This window comes from Eptesicus fuscus, chromosome 9 (genome assembly GCF_027574615.1).
Source record: "Eptesicus fuscus isolate TK198812 chromosome 9, DD_ASM_mEF_20220401, whole genome shotgun sequence".
Taxonomy (NCBI): Eukaryota; Metazoa; Chordata; class Mammalia; order Chiroptera; family Vespertilionidae; genus Eptesicus; species Eptesicus fuscus.
The window spans coordinates 82,104,113-82,128,515 of NC_072481.1; the positions used below are offsets into that span (position 1 = coordinate 82,104,113).

A 24,403-nucleotide genomic window follows, 5' to 3' on the forward strand; every position below is an offset into this window, starting at 1 on the left:
CATCATTGATGTTTCTATCTCTCCCTCTCCCTCTCTGAAATCAATAAAAATATATTTAAAAAAAGCGGGGGGGGGAAGGATTTTAAAGCTCAAGCTAGCTTGCTTACACAAATATCTTTAAAATATTCCTACCAGTTAACGTCTTCAGAGGCTCCTGCTCCTGGCAAGCCCAATCTGATTCTTTTCAATTTTCCTGGAGGCTTTTTGCTTTGTGAACTCAGTTTTCTGATGACTCTAAGAAGAGTTGTTGATTTTCAGTTTGTTCACTTTTTTCCTTGTTTTGAGGATAAGTGACAAAAGTCAAGCTCTTTACATATTGGAGCTGAAATCAGAAGTCCTCTTATGTTTGGACAATGAGTTTCATTGAGACATAATTCACATACCATAAAAATTTACACTTAGAAACATACTTTGGTTAGTTTTTAGTGTATCACAGAGTTGCACAACCCTTACCACTGTTTAATATTAGAACATTTTCATCACCTGAAAAAGAAATCCTATCCCCATTAGCAGTCACTTCTCCCAGTCTTAGGCGACCACTTACCTATTTTGTTTTTATAGAGTTTCCTATACTGGATATTTCATATAAAGGGAATCATGCAATTTGTGACCATTTATTTTTTACTTATTTATCTTTGCATGTTTTCAAGGTTCATTCATGCTATAGCATTTATCAATAATCTTTTCCCCATTGTTGCAAACTAATATCCCATTGTAAGGATATATATAACATTTTGTTTATCCATTCATCAGTAGGTAGAAACACTTTTTTTGCCTATTATGAATAATGTTTTTACAAACATTCGTGTAATAGTTTTGTGTGGATGTATTTTCATTTCTCCTGGGTAGATGTCTAAGAATTGGATTGCTGGTCTTAGGGAAACTCATTTCAAGTTGTGAGTTTTTCTTAGTGGTTGCTCTGGAGGATTACTGAGATAATAACTTAATATAATTTAGATTAATAATACCAACTTGATTTTAATAGCATATTAAACTTTGGTCCATATTATCTCCATTTTCTTCCGTCTCCTTTTTGGTATTGTCATAAAAGTGTAGCTTTATACAGTTCAAGCCCAGAGAGTTATAATTATTGCTTTATATTCATTTTTCATGCCTCTGCCTTCTGCCTTCCATGATTTCTGATGAGAAATCTGTTGGTAATTTAATTAGGTTACTAGTACATAGCATTAACAATATAAAGCAGTAATAGTAACCTAATTCCTATCTATAATAGGAATTAAACTAATCTAGTCCTTTTAGTTCTGTTGTTGGATATTTGGTACAACTATTATCTACTTAACAATGCTAATAAATGTATAATTTGAAATTATGTATTGACATATTGTTCTGAAAAGTATCCACGACCATTTCCCTTTTTAAACACATAGTACCACAATAATAAATTTATTGTGCATGTGCTTAAATCTTGTCACTCCTTCCCTCTTGTTGAATTTGAGTGTGTTTTTATATGTCATGCAACACCTCAAACATCTACCAGCTATCTTGGTTCACTGTGTTATAAGCCACACCCATGCATATCCGGTGTTACAATTTTTCCCTTCTCAGATAACTTTCTTTCCACCACTTTGAAATAATTTACAAGCTGTAATCTTTATGTCACCCACTTCCCCAAGTAAACTTCAGATCTTTTTCAGTGTAATATGCCATGTTTATTGTAGTATTCTTTTTAACAACGTGTGTAAAACTTTTTATTGAATTTTGAGTTTAAATTGGGTTCTTAACTTTTGTGTGTGTTTGTGTTACTGGTGAAGTTTTGGAACACTGTTCTTAACCCTGTTTTTCCCCATAAACACTGTAGATTTATTTATTGCATGATTTTGTTTAGCATGGTGATTTTAAGGAACTTAAATGTTGTGATATAGCAAAACTAATTGCTTTACCTCATATCTATCCATTCATTGGTCCATCTTACTTTTTGATGCATTTCAAAGTAGACTTCACACCAAATCACTGAAGTATGTATATTTTATTTTATTTTTTAATATATTTTTATTGATTTCAGAGAGGAAGGTAGAAGGAGAGAGAGAGAGAAACATCAGCAATGAGAAAGAATCATTGATTGGCTGCTTCCTGCACGCCCTCCACTGGGGATTGAGTCCGCAACCTGGGCATGGGCCCTGACCGGGAATCAAACCATGACCTTCTGGTTCATAGGTTGACACTCAACCACTGAGCCACGCCAGCCGGGCTGCAGTATACATATTAATTAGAATTCTATATTGTTCACTCTTTTAATATTTATGTACAGCGAAATACACAAATTTTAAGTGTACTACTTGGTGACTTTTGCAGATACGTAGACCTGTGTAATCGAAACTCCTGTCAAAATATAGAACAATACTATCATCCTCAGAAATGTTCCCTTGTACTATTTTCCAGTGAGGCCCTGTCTTTAACTTCTCATTTTTTCTGATTTTACAACTTCATATGAAAGGAATCATATGATTCACTATAACATTTTTTAGATCATCCATATTGCATGTATCAGTAATTCACTTTCTTTTTTATTTCTTATTTTAATTGAATTTATTGGGGTGACATCTATACTAATAAAAGGGTAATATGCTAATTAGACCGGACATCTTCCGGACAAAGCCACGTGGTGGGGGCCGAGGCAGAGGCAGTTAGGGGCAATCCGGCAGGCAGGGAGGCGAGTGGTCAGGAGCCAGAGGTCCCGGATTGCGAGAGGGATGTCTGATTGCCGGTTTAGGCCTGATCCCTGTAAACTAGCAGTAGGACATCCTTCGAGGGGTCCCAGATTGGAGAGGGTGCAGGCTGGGCTGAGGGACACCCTCCCCCCCCCACCACCACCCATGCACGAATTTTGTGCACCAGGCCTGTAGTTGTTTATTAAAATTATATAAGTTTCAGGTGTACACTTCTTTAATACATCATCAGTGTATTGTATTGTGTGTTCACCACCACAAGGTAAGTCTCCTTCCATCACCATTTATTCTCCTTTTACCCTCTTCTACCTCCACCCATCCCCCTTTTCCTCTGGTAATCACCATACTCTTGTCTGTGTCTGAGGTTTGTTTTGTTTTTTTCTTAATCCCTTCATCTTTTTCACAACCACCCCCCCTCTTTGACAGCTGACAATCTGTTCTCTGTATCTATGAGTCTATTTCTATTTTGTTTGTTTATTTTGTTCATTAGATTCATCATATGAGCAGAATCATATGGTACTTGCCTTTCTCTGACTGGCTTATTTCCCTTAACATAGGGCTCTCCAGGTTCATCCATGTTATTGCAAAGTGTAAGATTTCCTTCTTTTTTATGGTCAAGTAGTATTCCATTGTGTAAATGTACCACAGCCTTTTTTATCCACTCACCTACTGATGGGCACTTGGGCTGCTTCTAAATCTTGGCTATTGTAAATAATGCTGCAATGAATGTAAGGGTGCATATATTCTTTTGAATTAGTGTTTTGGGTTTCTTTGATCCCAGAAGTGAAATCACTAGGTCATAAGGTTGTTCCATTTTTAACTTTTTGAGGTAACTCCATACTACTTTCCTCAGTGGCTGAAGCAATCTGCATTCCCACCAACAGTGCACGAGGGTTGTCTTTTCTTTGAATCCTTGCCAACACTTGTTGTTTGTTGGATTGTTGATGATAACGATTCTGACAGGTGTGAGCTGATATCACATTGTGGTTTTAATTGGCATTTCTCTGATGGTAAGTGATGTTGAGTATCTTTTCATATGTCTATTAGCCATCTGTATGTGCTCTTTGGGGAGATGTCTATTCAGGTCCTTTGTCTTGGATTGTTTGTTTTTTGTTTTAACTTGTATAAGTTCTTTATAAATTTTGGATATAAACCCCTTACCAGATGCATCATTGGCATATAAGTTCTTCCATTCATTGGGTTGTCTTTTCGTTTTGTTGATGGTTTCCTTTGTTGGGCAAAACCTTTTTAGTTTGATATAGTCCTATTAGTTAATTTTTATTTTTGCTTCCCTTGCCTGAGGAGATGTATCAGAAAAAATATTGCTAAGAGAAATGTCAGACATTTTACTGCCTATGTTTTCTTGTAGGATTTTTATGGTTTTGAGTATGACCTTTAAGTCTTTTATCCAGTTTGAGTTTATTCCTGTGTATGGCGTAAGTTAATGGTCGAGTTTCATTTTTTTGCATGGACCTGTCCAATTTTCCCAATAGTATTTATTGAATAGACAGTCTTTACCCATTGTATGTTCTTGCCTCTTTTGTCAAATATCAATTGACTGTAAAGGTGTAGGTTTATTTCTGGGCTCTTTATTCTGTTCCATTTATATATATGTCTGTTTTTTTATGCCAGTACCATGCTGTTTTGATTAATAATGGCCTTGTAGTACAGTTTGATGTCAGATAGCATGTGCCTCCAAATTGATTCTTATATCTCAAGATAGTTATGGCTTTTTGGGGTCTTTTGTGTGTTCATACAGATTTTTTGAAATATTCTAGTCTGTGAAATATGCCATTGGTATCTTGATAGGAATTGTGCTGCATCTATAGATTGTTTTGGGAAGTATGAACATTTTAATGTTGTTCTTCCTATCCATGAACATGTTATATGCTTCCACTTATTTGCATCTTCTACAGTTTAGTGTTTTAGTGCCTTATACTTTTCTGAGTACAAGTCTTTTATCTCCTTGCTTAAATTTATTCCTAGGTATTTTATTTGTGATGCAATCATAAATGGGATTGTTTTCTTAGTTTCCCTTTCTGATAGTTCATTATTGGTGTATAAAAATGCAACTGATTTCTGGATATTTATTTGTGCCCTGCTACTTTACTGAATTATCAATTCTAAAGTTTTTTTTGTGTGGAATCATTAGAGTTCTCTATATACAGTATGTCATCTGCAAATAATGACAATCCTACTTTATTTCTTTCCAATTTGGATGCCTTTTATTTCTTGTCTTATTGCTGTGGCTAGGCTTTCCAGTACTATGTTGAATAAGAGGGTGAAAGTGACATCCCTATCTTATTACTGATTTTTTAAAATAAGTATTGTTCAGATTATTACAGTTGTTCCTATTTTTCTCCCCATAGCTCCCCTCCATCTGGTTCCCACCCCACCCCATGCCCTTACCATCTCCCATTGTCCTCATCCATAGGTGTTCGATTTTTGTTCAGTCTCTTCCTGCACCTCCCACACCCGCTTCTCCTCGAGAATCGTCAGTCCACTCCCTTTCCATGCCCCTGATTCTATTCCATTCACCAGTTTATTCTGTTCATCAGATTTTTTATTCATTCGATTTTTAGATTCACTTGTTGAAAGATATGTATTTGTTGTCACTTGGTTGTTCATAATTTTTATCTTTACCTTTTTCTTCTTCTTCCGCTTCTTAAAGAATACCCTTCAGCATTTCATATTATACTGGTTTGGCGGTGATGAACTCCTTTAGCTTGTTCTTATCTGTGAAGCTCTTTATCTGACCTTCAGTTCTAAATGATAGCTTTGCTAGGTAGAGTAATCTTGGTTGTAGGTTCTTGCTATTCATCACTTTGAATATTTCTTCCCACTCCCTTCTGGCCTGCATAGTTTCTGTTGAGAAATCAGCTGACAGTCTTATGGGTACCTACTCCTTTGGAGGTAACTGTTTTTCTCTTGCTGCTTTTAATATTCTCTCTTTGTCTTTTGCCCTTGGCATTTTAATTATGATGTGTCTTGGTGTGGTCCTCTTTGGATTCCTCTTGTTCAGGGTTCTCTGCACTTCCTGGACTTGTAAGTCTATTTCTTTCACCAGGTTGGGGAAAGTTTTCTGTCATTATTTCTTCAAATAGGTTTTCAATATCTTGCCCTCTCTCTTCTTCTGGTACCCCTATAATTCGGATGTTGGTATGCTTGAAGTTGTCCCAGAGGCTCCTTACACTATCTTCAAATTTTTGGATTCTTTTTTCTTTTTGCTTTTCTGATTGGGTGTTTTTTGCTTCTTCGTAATTCAAATCTTTGACTTGATTCTTGCGATCCTCTAGTCTGCTGTTGGATGTTTATTTTAGTCAGTGTATGCTTAATTTCTAGTTGGTTCCTTTTCATATTCTCAAGGGTCTCACTAAATTTATCGGCAGTTTCTAGAAAATTCTTGAAAAACCTTATAACCGTGGTTTTTGAACTCTATATCCAGTAGTTTGCTTTCCTCCATTTTTGTCATTTGTGGCCTGTTTCTTTGTCTTCGCATTTTGGCCGCTTCCCTGTGTTGATAGAGTGGCTTTGTGTGCTAGGTGTCCTATAAGGGCCCAGTGGCTCAGCCTCCCCAGTTACCTGAGGTGGACATTCTTGGTGCACCCCTTTGTAGGCTGTGTGCACAGTCTTGTTGTAGTTAAGCCTTGATGGATGTTGATATCACTGGGAGGAATTGACCTCCAGACCAATTGGCTGTGAGGGCCAGCTGTGTCTACAATGGGAGAACTTCTGTGTTGGAGACACCCTTATGGGGCAGGACTTGCTTCAGTAGGGCTTTGGTGCTCACTGAGTCTGCCCCCTGAGTGTGTCTCTTATGGATCTGAAAAGTTGTAATCTGGTGTGGTCTCACTTTGACCACTGGGTGCACTGGTTCTTAGATCTCCAAGGAGGTGCTAAGTCAACCCCTGCCTGAGGCCACCCATCTTGTTTGGGACTCTGTGCTACTTGGACTTGTGTGTCTTTTTCCGTCACCAGGTTAGGTAAGTTTTTAGTCATTTAATGAAATAGGTTCTCGGTCCCTTTCTCTCTCTTTTCTCCTTCTGGTACCCCTATGATGCAGATGTTCTTATGTTACTCCAAAGGTTTCTTAAACTATCTTTATTTTTCCTGCTCTGATAGTGTTTTTCTCTACTGTGTCTTCCAAATTGCTGATTTGATCCTCTACTTCTAACCTTTGGTTTATTTCTTCTAGTGTATTCTTCATTTCAGATGTTGTATTCTTCTTTTCTGACTGATTCAATTTTATGGGTTCGTTGTCTTTTTTCATGCTGTTATAGTTCTCACTAAGTTCCTTGAGTATCTTTATAACCATATTTTTCAATTCTATATCTGATACATTGCTTGCCTCCATTTCATTTAGCTCTTTTTCTATAGATTTCTCCTGTTCTTACATTTTGGTGTATGTTTTCTTGTGTCCCCATTTTGGCTACCTCTTTGTGCTTGTTTCTTTGTATTAGGTAGATCTGCCATGACTCCCAGTCTTGGTAGGAGGGCCTTATGTAGTAGGTGTCCTGTTGGACCCAGTGGCACAGTCTTGCTCACCTGAGGTTGGTGCTCCAGGAATGTCCCTTGTATGGGTTATGTAGGCTCTCCTTTTGTAGTTGAGTCTTGATTGCTATTGTCCCACTTGTGCATGTGGTCAACCCTCAGGCTGTTTGACTGAGGATCAACCCTGACCATAGTGTTACAAGCTGCTGTGATGATGCTGTCCATGTGAAGCAGAATTTGCCTCAGTGGGGTCTGGTGCCTGCCTAGATCTCCCTTTAAATATGTCTTTTGTGAAACTAGTTAGATTCCTGCTCTGGTATTGTCTGAAGCTGGCCACTGGGTGTGTTGGTTCTGGGCCTTCTTGGGAGGGACTCTGGTGCAGGCCAATGTCACATGGTGCCTATAACTGGCCCTGGGCAACCTGTTTAGGGCTGCAAAGCAATCCAAAGTTTTTGGCTTCCTCTGCTCTGGGAAGGACCAAGTTGTGCACCAAGGCCAGTTTTTACCAGTACTGGCCTGAGAGCAGGTCAGCAAAAGTCCCAAGACACTTGCAAATCCACCTCCGCCTGCCTCTGCCTGCTGGCTGCCTGATAGGCTCAGTCAATGAAAGAGTCCCTGGCTTTACTCAAGTTGCATGAGGTAGGCTCTCAGTGAATCACCAGGTAGAGGTGAGTGATATTTACCAGATTGATACAGGTTCATACTCAGTGAGTGACAGTGCTGGTTCTGAGGCCACTAAGCAAAAGCTCCAGGGTACACCAATTCTAGATGCCACCTATGAGGTGCCTCCAGACCATTGTGGTGGAGTGGGGTCTCCCAGAGTTAAGAAGGGTGAGACCAGCAGAGTTTATCAGGCCCAAACAGATCAAGATTTGGCATGTGAAGGGAGGGGGAGAGCTTTTCACTGGTCAGGTGTATGAGGGAAAAATTTCCCCCATCCTAGAGACACACAATTCAGTCTGTCCCACCTTCTGCCAGGAGCCTATTTTCGGCAGGGTGGAACCATTTGGAGTGGGGAAGGTGGGGCTAGAAGATCTGTGAGGGTTGATTTGCCAGTTCGGTTCATGGGAAAATAGGGGGGGATGGCCCCCTCCCCAAAGCTATATACAAGCATGTCAAACTCACAGCCCGCCGGCCACAAGTTTGACATGTTTGCTGTACAACTTAGTCACTGACACCGCCTGAGTCTGCCCAGACCTCTACACCCTGGCCCAGGCACTGACTCCTCAGCTTGGCACGAGTTCTGCAGGGAGGTAGGAGAGGTAGTTCAGAGGATGGGGCTGTTGTTTTTCCCCAGGCTGATGCTTAGCAGTTGAGTGTCCCACATAAGAAAGATGGTGTCTGCGGTTTGTGTGAGGGGGACTCGGTCTCCATTTTATTTCTGAATAGAATGTCCCACAACTTGTGTATCCATTAATTTATTGATAGATACCCAGCTGTTTTAGAATTTTACCTATTGTGAATAAAGCTGCTATGAACATATTTGTACATGTCTTTAAGTTGCATATGTGCTTTCTTTTCTCTTTATGAGTGGAATTGCTGGGTCTTGGGGTATGTATATGTTTGTTTTTATGAAAAACTGCCAGACATTATTATAGAGAAGTGGTACTATTTAAAATTTCCACCAACAATATACGGAAGTTCTTATTGTATCGTATTCTTAGCAATACTGATGTTGTCAATCCTTTAAATTTTAAACATTCTGCTGAGTGTATAGTGGTATCTCAGTGTGTTTTTAATTTGCATTTCCCTCTTGACTAATTGTGTATAGAGCAGTTTTTGGGGTTTTTTTTGTGTGTGTGTGTTTTTTTTTTTTTTAGTTGTCATGTCTTATTTTTTATTTTTTTGTAGTTGTCAAGTCTTTTAAAAAAATATATTTTATTGATTTTTTTTTTACAGAGAGGAAGGGAGAGGGATAGAGAGTTAGAAACATCGATGAGAGAGAAACATCGATCAGCTGCCTCCTGCACACCCCCTACTGGGGATGTGCCCACAACCAAGGTACATGCCCTTGACCGGGATCGAACCTGGGACCCTTCAGTCCGCAGGCCGACGCTCTATCCACTGAGCCAAACCTGTCAGGGCACGTCTTTTTATTTTCCTCTAATCTGGAACAGCAACCTGCCTTTCTTTGCCTTTCATGACACTGAGATTTTGAAGAATACAGACGAGTTATTTTATAGCGTGTTGCTCAGTTAGGGTGTGCCTGATGTCTCCTCATGATTAGATCCAGGGTATGTCTTCTCCACTGGAATATTACCAACCTGTGCTTCTCTGGTGCCACTCCCAGACGCCCCTGACGTCTGTCTGTCTGCCTGGAGAGGGTGCTCTTCATTCTGATCACCTTGGTTCAGAGGTGGTCTGGTCTCTCCACCGTGTAAGTTACCGTTTCCCCCCTTGCCAGTAATACGAGATCCACCTTGGGAGCCCTGCTGGGTGGCTCCAGGGTGGATCCTGCAGCTGGAGGGGCTGGGAGGGTTCCGGGGAAGGACGGGCTCCTTCCAGAGCTTCACCTGCAGATGAGGAGGCGTGTATAGAGCAGTTTTATATGCTGCTTGGTTATTTGCAGTATCTTACTTTGTAGATTGTCTAGTCAGATCTCTTGTCCATTTAAAAATATTGGATTATCTTATGTCTTGAGCAGAAGTTCTTGGTTTTGGTAAAGTCTAATTTATGAGTTTATTATTTTGTAGTTCTTGTTTTCTGTGGCCTAATAAATCTTAGCTTTATCTCCATTTGATTAGGTTATCTTTAGAAGTTTTATCATATTTTTTTTGGTTTGTTTTGTTACTCCTCACCTGAAGGATATTTTCCCCATTGCTTTTCAGAGAGAGTGGGGAAGGGAGGGGAGGAGAGAGAGAGAGAGAGAGAGAGAGAGAGAGAGAGAGAGAGAGAGAGAGAGAGAGAAACATTTATGTGAAAGAGACACATTGGCAGTTGCCTCCCACATGTACCCCAACCAAGAGGGGTAGGGAGTGAACCCGTAACCCAGGAATATGCCCTTGACCAGGAATCAAACCACAACCCTTTGGTTTTGTGAGCTGTTGCTCCAACTACTGGCCAACACTGGCCCAGGTTAGAAGTTTTATCATTTTTAACTTAAATATTCAGGACTATGATCTATCTTCAGTTGCTTGTGTTTTGTGTGAGTTAGCGATAAATATTCTTTTTTTTTTTTCCTATGTGGATATTGATTCTATCACTTTTAGAGGAACAATATCCTTTTTATTTGGCACCTATTATATAACATTAAGTGACTATATAATTATGGGTCTCTTTTTGGGCTCTTAATTCAGTCCATTGATCTATTTGTTGATCCTTATGCCAGTGCTACACTTTGTTGATTACTCTGTTTTATGGTAAATCTTGAGGTCATTCTGTGTTAAGTCCTACAACTATATTATTTTTTAAGGTTTTTTTTAAAAAATATTTTAGATCCTGTACATTTCTATAATAAATATTGGAATCAGCCTATGACTGGCCCTGGTCAAAACCCCCTAGTATGATTATCATTTGGATTGCATTGATTCTAAAGATCAATTTGAAGAGAATTGCAGCCTAAATAATGCTGAGTCCTTCAGTCTCTACACATTATATCTCTCCATTTATTTAAATCTTTTAAAATTCCCCTTAGCAATGTTTGGTAATTTTTAGTAAAGGTATTGCATGTCTTATGTTCAGTTCTGAAGTGTTTTATATTTTCTGGTGTTACTGTACATGTATGTGTTTTTTTAATTTCCTTTTCCAAGTGTTTGCTTTAGTATATACAAGTACAATAGTAACCTTGCATCCTGCAACCTTGTTAAATTCATTTAATTCTGATTAGTTTGTAGGTTCCTTAGGGCTTTTTAAATAAATTTATAAATGAACATTTCTCCTACAGATAAAGTTTGTTTTGTATCTTCCTTTTTATTATTTATGCCTTTTATTTTTCTTTATTGTGTTATTGAAATGGCTAAGATTTGCAGTACAATTTTGAATATAAGTAGTGACAGATGGCATTCTTGTCTTCTTAGGAGAATAATATTCAATATTTTACTGTTAAATATGCTAGCTGCACATTTTTTGTAAATGTAAGTTGAGGAAGTTCCCTTGATTTCTAGTTTGCTAAGAATTTTTATTGTGAATGGGTGTTGAATTCTGTTAAATAATTTTTTCCTGCAACAATTTAAATGATCATATGTGTTTTTGCCTAATTTAGTAAAATACATTGATTCATGTTTGTTAAATCAACCTAGCATTCCTGGGTTAAACACTACCTGATATTTATATATTATTAGAGGCCCAGCGCATGATTTCGTGCGCAAGTAGCTCGCTTCCACTTGCCTCAGCTGGCCACCCCACCCATTGCCACTCATAGCTCACGCCCTGCCCTCTGCTGCTAGTAGCTCACGCCCCGCCCGCTGCGAGAACCGCTGCTCATTTGGTCGTGATGGCATGACAGCCACGGGCCTTTTATTAATATAGACTAGTGGCCCGGTGCACGAAATTCGTGCACAGAGGAGGGGTTCCCTCAGCCCAGCATGCACCCTCTCCAATCGGGGACCCCTTGGGGGATGGGACCGAAACCGGCAGTCAGACATCCTTCTCGCGATCTGGGACCACTGGCTCCTAACTGCTCACCTGCCTGCCTGCCTGCCTGATTGCCCCTAACTGCCTCTGCCTGCCTGATCACCCCTAACCTCTCTGCCTGGCTGCCTGATTGCCCCTAACTGCCCTCCCCTCCCGGCCTGATCTCACCCCCAACTGTTCTCCCCTGCCGGCTTGATCTCGCCCCCAACTGCCTCTGCCTGCCTGATCACCCCTAACTGTCCTCCCCTGCCAGCCTGATCTCGCCCCCAACTGCCCTCCCCTGCTGGCCTGATCTTGCCCCCAACAGCCCTCTCCTGCCGGCCTGATCTTGCCCCCAACTGCCCTCCCCTGCTGGCCTGATCTCGCCCCCAACTGTCCTTCCCTGCCAACCTGATCGCCCCCAACTGCCTCTGCCTGCCTGATCACCCCTAATTGCCCTCCTCTGCCGGCCTGATCTTGCTCCCAGCTGCCCTCCACTGCCGGCCTGATCGCCCCCAACTGCCCTCTCCTGCTGGCCTGATCTCGCCCCAACTGCTCTCCCCTGCCGGCCTGATCGCCCCTAACTGCCCTCCCCTACCAGCCTGATCTCGCCCCCAACTGCCCTCCCCTGCAGGCCTGATCTCGCCCCAATTGCCCTCCTCTGCTGGCCAATATGGTTCTGATTGGTCGGTTTCTATGCCACTCAGTGTCAAAAGCTCCACCTCCTAGGCAGCCAATGACTCCTCACAGTTCACCCAGATTTGGTTCTGATTGGTCAGTTTCTATGCCAGTCAGCATTAAAAGCTCTGCCTCCTAGGCAGTCATTGGCTCCTCACACTTCACCCAGATTTGGTTCTGATTGGTCGGTTTCTATGCCAGTCACATCTCTGGGCCTATCAACAGGGCCTGATCAGAAAGGTGGGGTTGATCAGCAGCCCTGGTGGAGGCCTGGAGAGAAATGGAGGCGCGACTGCTGGCCCGGCCTGGAGAGAGAGAGAGAGGCAAGTGCTGATCAACAGCTGCCACACAGGCTACAGATCAGACCCTGCTTCTCTCTTCAGGCCTCTCTCCAGGCCTGATTCGCAGCACTCTTGGCAGTCAGTGCTGAGTCACCGCACCTGCAGCCACAGAAGTCAGTTTTTATATATTAGGATTATTATTTTGATATAATTCTAGAATTCCATCTTAATTTACCTAGTGGCTTTTTAACTATATCTTTTTGAAGTTTTTTAGTGTTTGCTCTGGATATTGTATTATATATGCCTGTTTTCATAATCTGCTGAGAATGTTGTATCATTTCACATAAAATGTAGAAACTTCCAATTATATAGGTTCATTGGCTCCCTCTTGTTTTTGCTGTAGTTGTCATATGTATTACATCTACATGTCATATAAACTGTATAATACATGTTGTTTTGCTTTGAAGAGTGATATGTTTTAAGAAAATTAAGAGTGAAATTAATCTTTTATTACGTACCCATGTGTGAGTTATTTCCAGTGCTCTTTATTACTTTCTGAAAGTCCAACTATCTGATGTCATTTCATTTCAATTTGGCAGACATACTTTGGCATTTTTCTTAGTGCGGGTGTGCTGGTAACACATTCTATTATTTTTGTTTTATCTGAAAATGTTTTTATTTTATTTTCATTCTTGAAGGTTATTTCTGTGAATATAACACCCTGTATTGGCAAGGATCTCCCACTTCCCTTTCTGTACTTTTATATATTTCATTCCACTATTTTCTGGATTTCATATTTTCTTGTGAGATGTCAGTGAATATTCAGAGTCTAGTAGATATTGTGTACAGAATAACAGCAACTAAAAATGAAGGTAATTTTATATTTTAATATTTTAGAGGTCACTTAGGTTTCTAATTTTATTGAATTATCTGAAAATTCAAAAACAGTGTTTAACCATTGTAAGTGTAGCTCCATGTTTCTGATTTTAATGGAAAGTGTTTCACTGTTGAATATTTTGCTTGCTCTGAATATATTTGGGAAAAAAGTGTGTCATACTTAAGTAGTTTACTTTTATTCTTATTTTATTTGAGTTTTTATTAGGAATCATACCTGAAATTTGTTAAATGCCATTTTAAGTCTTGATACAAGCACAGTCAATTAGCTTTTTAACAAATTGGATTCAGATGCTCTTTTATTTAGGTTTTCTTTTTGCATCAGTAGTGACAAGTGTATTGCTTTAGACTTTTCTCTTTTGAACTATCTTTATCAGGTTTTATTAATATTTTATACCACTTTAAAAATTAATTGCATACCTTAATGATTATCTTCTCTTGTATTTCTTTTGTAGAGATAATTTTCTTCTAGTTTCAAAAACTAATAATTAAGAGTCTTATGTTTAGGTGAGTTTTGTCAATTTGCCAAAACACTTTTCAAAAACCGATATATAGATACTCTACAGATTATACTTTTTAGTGTAATTTTATTAAAGATTTCAGATGTTTTTATATGAAATTGACATTTTTTCCAAGTATGTATCTGTTATTTTGTATTGTTGTATGGTCTGGATTTTTACTGTGTCCTTTCGAAACATTTGTTTCTTTTAAAACAATTTAATTGCTTTTAGAGAGAGGAAAGGAGAGGGGTAGACAGAAACATTGATGAGAGAGAAACATTGATCAGCTGCCTCCTGCACACCCCGTACTGGGGATTGAGCCCGAAACCCTGGCATGTGGTCTGACTAGTAATCGAACCTTGACCTCCTGGTTCATGAACTGACACTCAACCACACCAGCTGGGCCCCATTTGTTTCTTATTTAACATTAGAGGCCCAATGTATGAAATTTGTGCACTGGTAGGGTCTCTAGCGGCTGCCAGCTGCAGGCCAGGGCCTCCCTCCCTTCCCCCAGCCAGACCTGCCCCCCTGGGCAACTCCCAGTCGAGGGGACAGTTTGCATAATACGCTTTTATTATATAGGATTTCTTTTTTTCTTTCACAAGCTCCTCAGTACTTTTTGTTAGAAGTCTAAATCCTAAATATGTGTAGATAAATTGGAAAGATTTTTATTGCATGGATGTCTTTTTTTTTTTTTTTTTTTTTTTGTAGGAGTCCTCTCTGTTTAATAGAGTGCGTAATTATTACCAACTAGAGTCGTGCTCCAACGGTGGGTCCCTTGGCCTGGTCTGCGGGGATCGGGCCGAAACCTGCGTGGTGCACAGATTCATCCAGGGCATGTCTGGCCTGTCTCGCCCAGTCCAGATCAGGGAGGGACCACGGGATGGCTCCAGGGCTTGTTGGCCTGTCTTGCCCAGTCCCGATCAGCAGGACCCAACAGCAAGCTAACCTGGTCAGAGCATCTGCCCCCAGGTGGTCAGTGCACTTCATAGCGACTGGTCGAACAGTCAAACAAACAGTCGGACACTTAGCATATTAGGCTTTTATTGTATAGGATACTTTGGGTGTGTTTATGAATGATTATTGGAATTTGCTGTGATCTGAGTTTTAGTGCTGCTTAATGTTTCCCTTTTTGCTATTTAAAGAATTGCAATAACTTTTTTAGCTACCTTATGAATTTCAACTTTGTATTGGTTATTTATACATAATATGACTATAATAACCTGCTTTTCTTCCTTTCTATTTTTTTTTAACAGTTACATGGGAATTGGTCTGTCTGCTCAAGGTGTGAATATGAATAGACTACCAGGTACAGTTGTAATTGAACTATATAGTATAGTCTCATAGCTCTTTGTGGCTAAAACTTTCCATTAATAACTTGAAATAGTAAAGTATATTGATTTTCTGTATTTTTAATCACCTATACTATGAGTTCAAAGTAGAAACTGAGTTAAAATAAATTGAAATTTCTTTGCTATTTGGCATAATTTAATACATATATACCATGCATTTTTTGGTTGTTGTTTTTTGCCTTTTGTGGGGTTTTTTCTTTTTGTATTTTTAACTTCCAGTACATAGTCATACCAACTTTAAACATTTTAATGTGGTTAGCTCTGTTTGCTACCCACCATATTCTTGGCTTTTAACCCATTTTCAGTTGTTTATATTTCAGTTAATATTCTCATAATGTAGGCCTGATGTTAAAAGTAAATTAAGGAAGGTGTGAATTCAAATGTCAGACTGTTTCTCAAAACCATTATTTAATCAGATGATTATATTTCTGGTGTTCTATTTACTAATGTTTAAAATTAATTTGGGGGTAAACTTTTTGAAACTAGAAAGCAAAGTAGAAAACTCTTCTATTTTATATTAAACTGTGCGTGTGTATATTTGTGCATGTGTGTATAAATCAAATCAAACCAAAATTCCTTTTGGTGTGTTACCAAAGGAAATATGCATGGAAAATGTGTCTTGCTTTTTTCTTTTTTTTGTTTTGTTGGTGTCCTCTCTGTTTAATACATCTTTTTGTATTCTGTGTGCTGAGTTCATTTTCCTTAATGTTATAAATAGTATATATATATATTTTTATATATTTATTTATTTTTATTTTTACTTTTATTTTTTTTTTTTTACTGATTTCAGAGAGGAAGGGAAGGGGAGAGAGAAACATCAATGATGAGAGAGAATTGTTGATCGGCTGCCTCCTGCATGGCCCCCCCACTGGGGATGAAGCCCGCAACCAGGGCTTGTTCCCTGATCAGGAACCGAACCGTGACCTCCTGTTTCATAGGTCATGCTCAACCCATTGAGTCTTGCCCAGCGGGCTATAAACAGTATTTTAATATAGAAATTGTCGTGTAATTTGTTGAGAATTTAAATGTACATTTGGGAATTTTATTTCTGTATTATCTGTTGTGCTCTCCTTGCTTATTTTCCCATAATCTTTGTGAATAAATTGTAGCACAGCGGAACTTTTCATTTCATTGTAAATATACTGGAACTTTCTCTTTAGGCTGGGATAAACATTCATATGGTTATCATGGGGATGATGGACATTCATTTTGTTCTTCTGGAACGGGACAACCTTATGGACCAACTTTTACGACTGGTGATGTCATTGGCTGTTGTGTTAACCTTATCAACAATACCTGCTTCTACACCAAGAATGGACATAGTTTAGGTACTAAGATAATGTATTGCATGTAAAATAACCAAATATTGTTATTATCGTTCTTGCATTATGATAGTCTTCTTTTATAAGTAGATGCCTCTGGAAGCTAGTTCTTTGTTCCTTCCAGGTGAAAGTTGACAAAATGGTGAAAAATTGTATTCTGTGCAGGCACATTGTATCACATGTACAGGAATAACTAAAAATAATTCCTACGCTCAGATATTTATTGTAATAATAGAAGTGTTAAGTGTTTTCTGCTTTGCTTTGAATAAAGCCCTTCACAGTGTGATTCAATTCTCTAGGTTAACAGGTGCTAAGAAAAAGGGCTGTCAGTTTTTAGTCCAGCATGGGGGTAAAATAAAGGAAAAGCTTGATGCTACCAACCAAATGAAGGGCACTGACACATAAAAGGTCATGCCTGCTAACAAAGATTGATAAAGGATGGTGACTATAAGTTCTGCAAAAGGGATCAGAATTAAAACAAGCAGATAACAGCAACACTTCTAAGAATGAAAGAAAGGTAGGTGACTAATTAAGAAATAAATAGATCAATGAAAACATGAAGATACCTATTCATTGTAAGACTAATAGAAAATTAGGGTTTTTAGTTAAATATGAACTCATAATACTTCAAATTTAAAATTATATATGGTTGTTACACTCCCATTTCATAGCAGTTCTTTTAGGGTTTTTTGTGTTTTGTTTTTTTCCTCATTATGGAAAGCATAAAGGGTAGCAAGATTAGTGTTTTAAAAATATAAAGGTTTCACATTACTTTTACTGTTTGAAATAGACCTGATTCATAGCAAATTATTTCTGATGAGATAAAGTGAAAAGAGTCAAAAACTGAGTAACCCCAGAAGGCAGAAATTTCAATTTACTTATAAACAGTATTTAAAAATTAGACTGCAAATAGTATGCTTCCTTAGACATGTAATATATATTCTTTAATACAAAAACTATTCTTTCTGTCATTTCAGAGAAAAATTCTAAATTTCTAAGTGTATTAGTAATAGTTATTTTTTATTAGTGTCTCAACATATTCTTAATATAAAGTTAGTGTCTTCATATTAATATTTGGCTTAAAATATTTCCTTCTGATTATTAATATTGATTCTGAAGTCCTGTGTTATCTGACTTAAAAATTGTCTCAAGTCCACAAAAGATCCTTATACACAGTTCATCATAGAACAGGTTTGAGTCCACTTGTATATGGATTTTTTTTCAGTAAATACAAACAGTACTGTAAATGTATTTTATCTTCCTTATGATTTTCTTAATAACATTTTCTTTTTTCTAGCTTTATTGTAAGAATACAGGATATAATACATATGATGTACAAAATATGTGTTAATCAACTGTTTATTGGTAAGAGTAGTGGTCAACAGTAGGCTATTAGTAGTTAAGCGTTTGGGGGGAGTCAAAAGTTATATGTGGATTTTTAACTGCACAGGGGTCAGTGTCCCAAACCCCTGCTTTGTTCAAAGGTCAAGTATTCTTATCAGTATAAGAATGTTAAAGATGCCATGCAAATTTTTTGTGTATTTATAATTTGATTGTTATGGCTAACTGGTTTCTGTAAGGATACAGCTCCTTCAGTTTATTCGTTGTTACTATTCTGGCTTTGACTTATCAAAGCAGTTAACTGGCATAGTCTTAGGTGTCTTGGCTGCTAAAGATATTTAATATCTTAAACCAGGAGAAATTCTCTTAGGTATGACTTTGGGTTCAGAAATGCAAAAGGCATATTTTAAAATTAAATCAGTCTTTTTACAGTTTTTTAAACTTTATTCCAGAGAACAAATTTTATTTTGAAAGATGGGAAGAGGTGATTTTGTGTTTTTATTTTTCTGTTAGATTTTTACAGGTATTTAAATCTCCTGAATAAGAAAACTGTTTTTAAAACGTGAGATATTTTTTAAAGGGTACATAATGATTGAATTACATTCAACTTTTTAAGTAAATTTGAAACATTTGACATTATTTATAAATTAATAAATATTTATTAAGCACATAGAGAAGCAGTATATAGTGGTTAGTGTGGTTTCTTTAGTTGCCTGGTTTTGTCTCCTGGTTTAGGCCATGTGACCTTATGCAAGTTATTTAACACATTTCTGTGCTTCAGTTTGTAAAATAGGATCACTATGATGCCTACCTTATTAAGGTTGTTAGACTAAACTGAAATGATGCATGTGCAATTCTTAACTGATTGCCTGACACAAAGTGAGTGCTCAGTAAATGTTTATTATCATTGCTTGCCACACTCTGGGCAAGGTGCCAGGGATGCAGTGGTAAAACATTGGTGAGCAAAGTTATTTCTTTAGAACCAAATTTCTTTAGATGTGCCAAATCTGTCTCCTGTCTGTTTTTCTAAAGTTTTATTGGAATGCAGCCACATCCATTTTTATGCACTGTGTATGGCTGCCTTCCTGCCGCGGTGGCAGAATTGAGTAGTTGTAACAGAGACCATATGGCCTAAGGAGAAGAAAATATTTACCCTCTGGCTCTTTATAGGAGAATTGTGCTTACCTCTGGTCCAGAGTCTAACATCTAGAAGATAAAGTATTATTCAGTTACTGTTCCTTGTAGTACTTCCCAAAGTAGATAATTTTTACCCAAAAGCTGATAATATCTTTAATTTCTGTCTCATGAAGGTTTTTAAAATATGTATTTACTATAAAAGGAGAAATGGAAAGGTTTTTATTTGAGAAACAAATTAAAAGGAGAAATATTTCAATATTTAGGTTAATGTAATTTGAAATTTTTTTACTTAGTTTTAATGAGTACATTCATCAATTGAAGGATCACTTTTCAAAAAGCATCTTGACAAATCAGGAAATTAGAAATATAAAAAACTTGCTTTTAGTGTATTTAAGTAATTATACCAACTTATTAAACTGGCATCTTTTTGTGGTCTCACTATTTATAGGCTTAGATAGCTATATTTGGCAGTGGTCAAAAATGTTAATCTATGAAATTAAGTTGGAGTTTTCATGAGAGTGTATAGTAAAGAGTGATTTCAGTAATTAATAGTAAAAAGAAATTTTTTACCAAAAGAATGTAAATTTGGCAGTTTTGTTGTAAATAGACATCTTTGAGGAAAATAATTCATTAGGCTTTTATGAAAATGGCAATTATGTATGGTAGTATTTTATTGAAATATTTATTCTTTATTTTTTTCTGTAAAAGTTTTCTGAAATTTTTAGAATAAATTTTCATAGTTGTTTGGCCCACAATTACTTTGCTTTTCTATGAATGAAGCTAAAAGCAATCAGATTATTTCACCCGAGTGTCAGGGCATTAATTTACTAGTTTTAAAAAGGACTTTAACTACAAAGCGCTGTTTTTACACATTTTTTTAAAACATATATAGTAAAGATTTATGATCAGTTTATCTCTTAACTTTAGTACTTTCATGGATAGGGTCAGTTTTCTGATGGTACAGTACAATTATGTAGTTAAAGAATCTCAAGTGGGAAGATAATTTAACAGAAATGCCCTCACTTTTTCTATGGTGATCAGCACTGTAGGGGTATTGCTGGTATGGTCTTCCAATTTGTTTTAATGTGTGTTTAGACTGGAAGGTTTGATATTAACCCATTCACCAACATCACCCGCTGCCATTATTCTAGAACTCAAGTTTTTTAAACATATGAATAAGGTGCTGTAGGAACATTTGGTTTATTATCTTATTTTCAGCTAAGTAATATATTTTAATATTTTAAGGGAGATTATTAAATAACCACTTTGGGATGTTAGGAGTCTTATTCCAATAATATTATCATTGTTTATGTGTATTTGGAACATAACTTGAAATAACTGTCAGAGGACATTCAAGAGAAATTCTCAACTGTTTACATCTTTATCCTTTGAAAGAGAAATTTTTTTTCAGAGTAATCAAAGGTTATTCAAGAATATTCTTTTATAAGGAATTTTATTTTTTTAAAGGACAAACATACTGTATTTTCCATTGTTTACCTTTTTAGTGCAACATAAAATCTTTCCCTTCCAAAATTACTTAAAAGCTAAATCTAAGTGAGGAAGATTAAATGATAAAGTTGGATAAAGCATCTTGGATATTGGTCAAAATTAAAATGATTATTTTGTAACTGATTTTCTTACATGATGTCTAACATAGCTTTGAAGACATATCTAAAATCATTTTAAAAATCCTGGAGTCAATAGCAGGACCCCCAAAATAAAATTGGTGTGTGATCTTGAAAAAGGGTCAGCATTCAGTCAGACCTGTTAGTGTTATTAAGAAAAAAATCACTCATTATTTTATATTTGGATTTTTAATTTTTTCTTTTCTGCCTTTGCCATTCTTTTTCTTCATTTTAATTAGAAATTTAGCTTGTCATCATAGTCTGCCTTTGCAAAACAGCTTCTAATGCCACCTTTTTTTTTCCCTTCAGGTATTGCTTTCACTGACCTACCGGTAAGACATGTGTGTTGTTGTTTTTTAAAGCAGTTTTGCATTTTTAATTAAACAAAGTATAAAGAAACTAGTACTAAATTGGTTTAGAATGCATTCTTACTGACATTCAATTTATATGCTGTGCATAGTATAGAGATATTTCTCTAGTCACCATTGGTGTGGACCTTCAGAAATTAAGCTCCAAATTTCACTGCACACAGTTGCACAAAGGAACTTTGTTGTAGCTAAAAAATAAATCAGAATTTATTATTAAAATATACTTTTAATGTTACTGTGTTTATTTGAAATATGTTTCTTTGGTATCGTACTTTTTAGCAAGTGCTTGTACAGCAATTCTAGTCTTTTTTTAAAATAAATCTTTATTGTTCAGATTATCACAATTGTTCCTATTTTTTTCCCCCATAGTTCCCCTCCACCTGGTTCCCAACCCACCCTCTGCCTTTACCTCCTCCCGCCACTGTCATTCATAGGTGTACAATTTTTGTCCAGTCTCTTCCCACACCCCTTTCCCCCCGAGAATTGTCGGTCCACTCCCTTTCTATGCCCCTGATTTTATTATATTCACCAGTTTATTCTGTTCATCAGATTTTTTATTCACTTGATTTTTAGATTCATTTGTTGATAGATATGTATTTGTTGTCACTTTGTTGTTCATAATTTTTATCTTTATATTTTTCTTCTTCTTCCTCTTCTCAAAGAATACCCTTCAGCATTTCATACAATACTGGTTTGTTGGTGATGAACTCCTTTAGCTTTTTCTTATCTGTGAAGTTCTTTATCTGACCTTCAATTCTGAATGATAGCTTTGCTGGGTAGAGTAATCTTGGTTGTAGTTTCTTGCTATTTATCACTTTGAATATTTCTTGCCACTCCCATCTGGCCTGCATAGTTTCTGTTGAGAAATCAGCTGACAGTCTTATGGGTACCTACTCCTTTGTAGGTAATTAACTGTTTTTCTCTTGCTGCTTTTAATATTCTCTCTTTGTCTTTTGCTCTTGGCATTTTAATTATGATGTGTCTTGGTGTGGTGCTCTTTGGATTGCTCTTGTTTGGGGTTCTCTGTGCTTCCTGGACTTGTAAGTCTATTTCTTTCACCAGGTGGGGGAAGTTTTCTGTCATTATTTCTTCAAATAGGTTTTTAATATCTTGCTATCTCTCTTCTGGCACCCCAATAATTCGGATGTTGGTATGCTTGAAGTTGTCCCAGAGGCTCCTTACACTATCTTCATATTTTTAAATTATTTTTTCTTTTTGCTTTTCCGGTTGGGTGTTTTTTGCTTCTTTGTATTTCAAATCTTTGACTTTATTCTTGGGATCCTCTAGTCTGCTGTTGAATCTCTGTATATTATTCTTTATTTCAGTCAGTGTATGCTTAATTTCATATCCAGGACCAGTTGGTCCTTTTTTATATCCTTGAGGGTCTCACTAAATTTCTTGGAGGTTTCTAGAAGATTCTTGAGTAACCTTATAACCGTGGTTTTGAACTCTATATCCAGTAGTTTGCTTTCCTCCATTTGTGACCTGTTTCTTTGTCTCCGAATTTTGGCTGCTTCCCTGAGTTGATAGAGTAGCTTTGTGTGCTAGGTGTCCTATAGGGCCCAGTGGCTCAGCCTCCCTAATTACCTCAGGTGGACACTCTTGGTGCACCCCTTTGTGGACTGTGTGTACAGCCTTATTGTAGTTAAGCCTTGATTGCTGTTGGTATCACTGGGAGGAATTGACCTCCAGGCCAATTGGCTGTTAGGATCAGTTGTGTCTACCATGGGAGAAATTACACCCTTATGGGGCAAGACTTGCTTCAGTAGGGCTTTGGTGCTCACTGAGTCTGCCCCCTGTATGTGTCCCTTATGGATCTGAAGAGTTGTAATCTGGAATGTCTCACTCTGACCACTGGGTACACTGACTCTTGGATCTCCAAGGAGGTGCAAAGTCAGCCACTGCCTGAAGCCACCCAGCAGGAGCTACGGAGAGATCTGCAGATTCCTCCTCTTTGTTGGGGTTTGGAGGTGCCCAGATGAGGCCCAGCTATGAAGCAATGCAAGCTGCTGTCCAGCTTTGGGCCTTCTTTTGGAGGCTCTGGGGCTCTGATCCAGCTGCAGTATGTTAGGTTTTAGATTGCAAAAGGCCAGGCTATTCATATGCAAAAGCCTCTGCGCACAGCTTGGGTGGGGTTGTAAATTGGGTGGGGCGGGGTCTCAGGGAATCACTAGGGCGGAGCAAACAGCAATGGCTGACCGTCAGCCCTGCCCCAAAGAGGTCCCCAGGACTCTGTGTCCCACGGCACCGTGCAGGAACAATGATCACTGCAAGCACCTCTGAGAGAAAGCCGCCCTCGTGTTCTGGCCGGATGCCAGTCAGTCCAGTTTCTCCCTGTATGAGTCTATGTCCCCAGAGCCTCGCCCAGAACTGGAGTTCAGAGCAGTCAGGAGCTTGTATCTCCCTCCCGATTGAAAAAGACAAGTGTACTCAGTTGCCAGCCCTTTTCTGCATGCCTCTGTACCTCCGCACTTCATTTCCGCAGCTCCGCACCTCCTCCCAGTCTCAGTGTGCTTTTCTCTTTCCTTCTAGTTGTATAAATTGCACTCAGCCAGCCTTCCCGTGGTTCTGGATGATGTCCGTTTTGTCTTTTAGTTGTAGTTTTGAAGTGGTTGTGCGAGGCAGCAAGTTCAGGTGTTTACCTATGCCGCCATCTTGATTCCTCTCCCTCACATCCTTTTTTTTTTCTAGTCATTTTTAAATTTAGTGTGTATTGCATGCCTACTGTGTGGCAGGTTCTGTGCTTGGATATATCAGTCAAGAAAATAGGTAAGGTCTCTGTCCTCTTAGAATATTCAAGCTGGAGAAGTTAGAGAATAAACAATACATTAAAAATAAGTAAATTATAACATTTTAAAAGGTTTTAAGCACTTTTCAAATAAAGAGAAAAAAGAGAGCATGCGAGTACCAAACACAGAACACAGGATATACTATTTGCTCACCTTTGCTCAAGGTAAAATTTGAGCAGAGGCTTTTGAAGAAGGGAGATAACTAAATGGATATATAGATCAAGAATGTTCCAGGCAAAGGGAACAGTTAGGGGAATGGTACCGAAGCAGGAGCATGTCTGGTATGTTTGAAGAATAGCATGAAGTGAGGTAGAGAGACATGAGAAAGGCAGAGAATAGTAGGAGATGAGTCAGAGATAATGATGGGGGTGGGGATTGGCTAGATCA

General features: G+C 38.0%; 1 protein-coding gene across 1 annotated transcript in view; it reads left to right on the plus strand.

Annotated features, from left to right (window-relative positions):
- Nucleotides 1-24,403, plus strand: part of RANBP9 (RAN binding protein 9) — a 95,624-nt gene that overhangs the window by 40,285 nt on the left and 30,936 nt on the right. Inside the window, exons 3-5 of the mRNA XM_054721455.1 lie at nucleotides 15,339-15,391; nucleotides 16,595-16,762; nucleotides 21,169-21,191. Coding sequence (XP_054577430.1) covers nucleotides 15,339-15,391; nucleotides 16,595-16,762; nucleotides 21,169-21,191 — 244 coding nt within the window. The remainder of the gene's footprint in view (nucleotides 1-15,338; nucleotides 15,392-16,594; nucleotides 16,763-21,168; nucleotides 21,192-24,403) is intronic.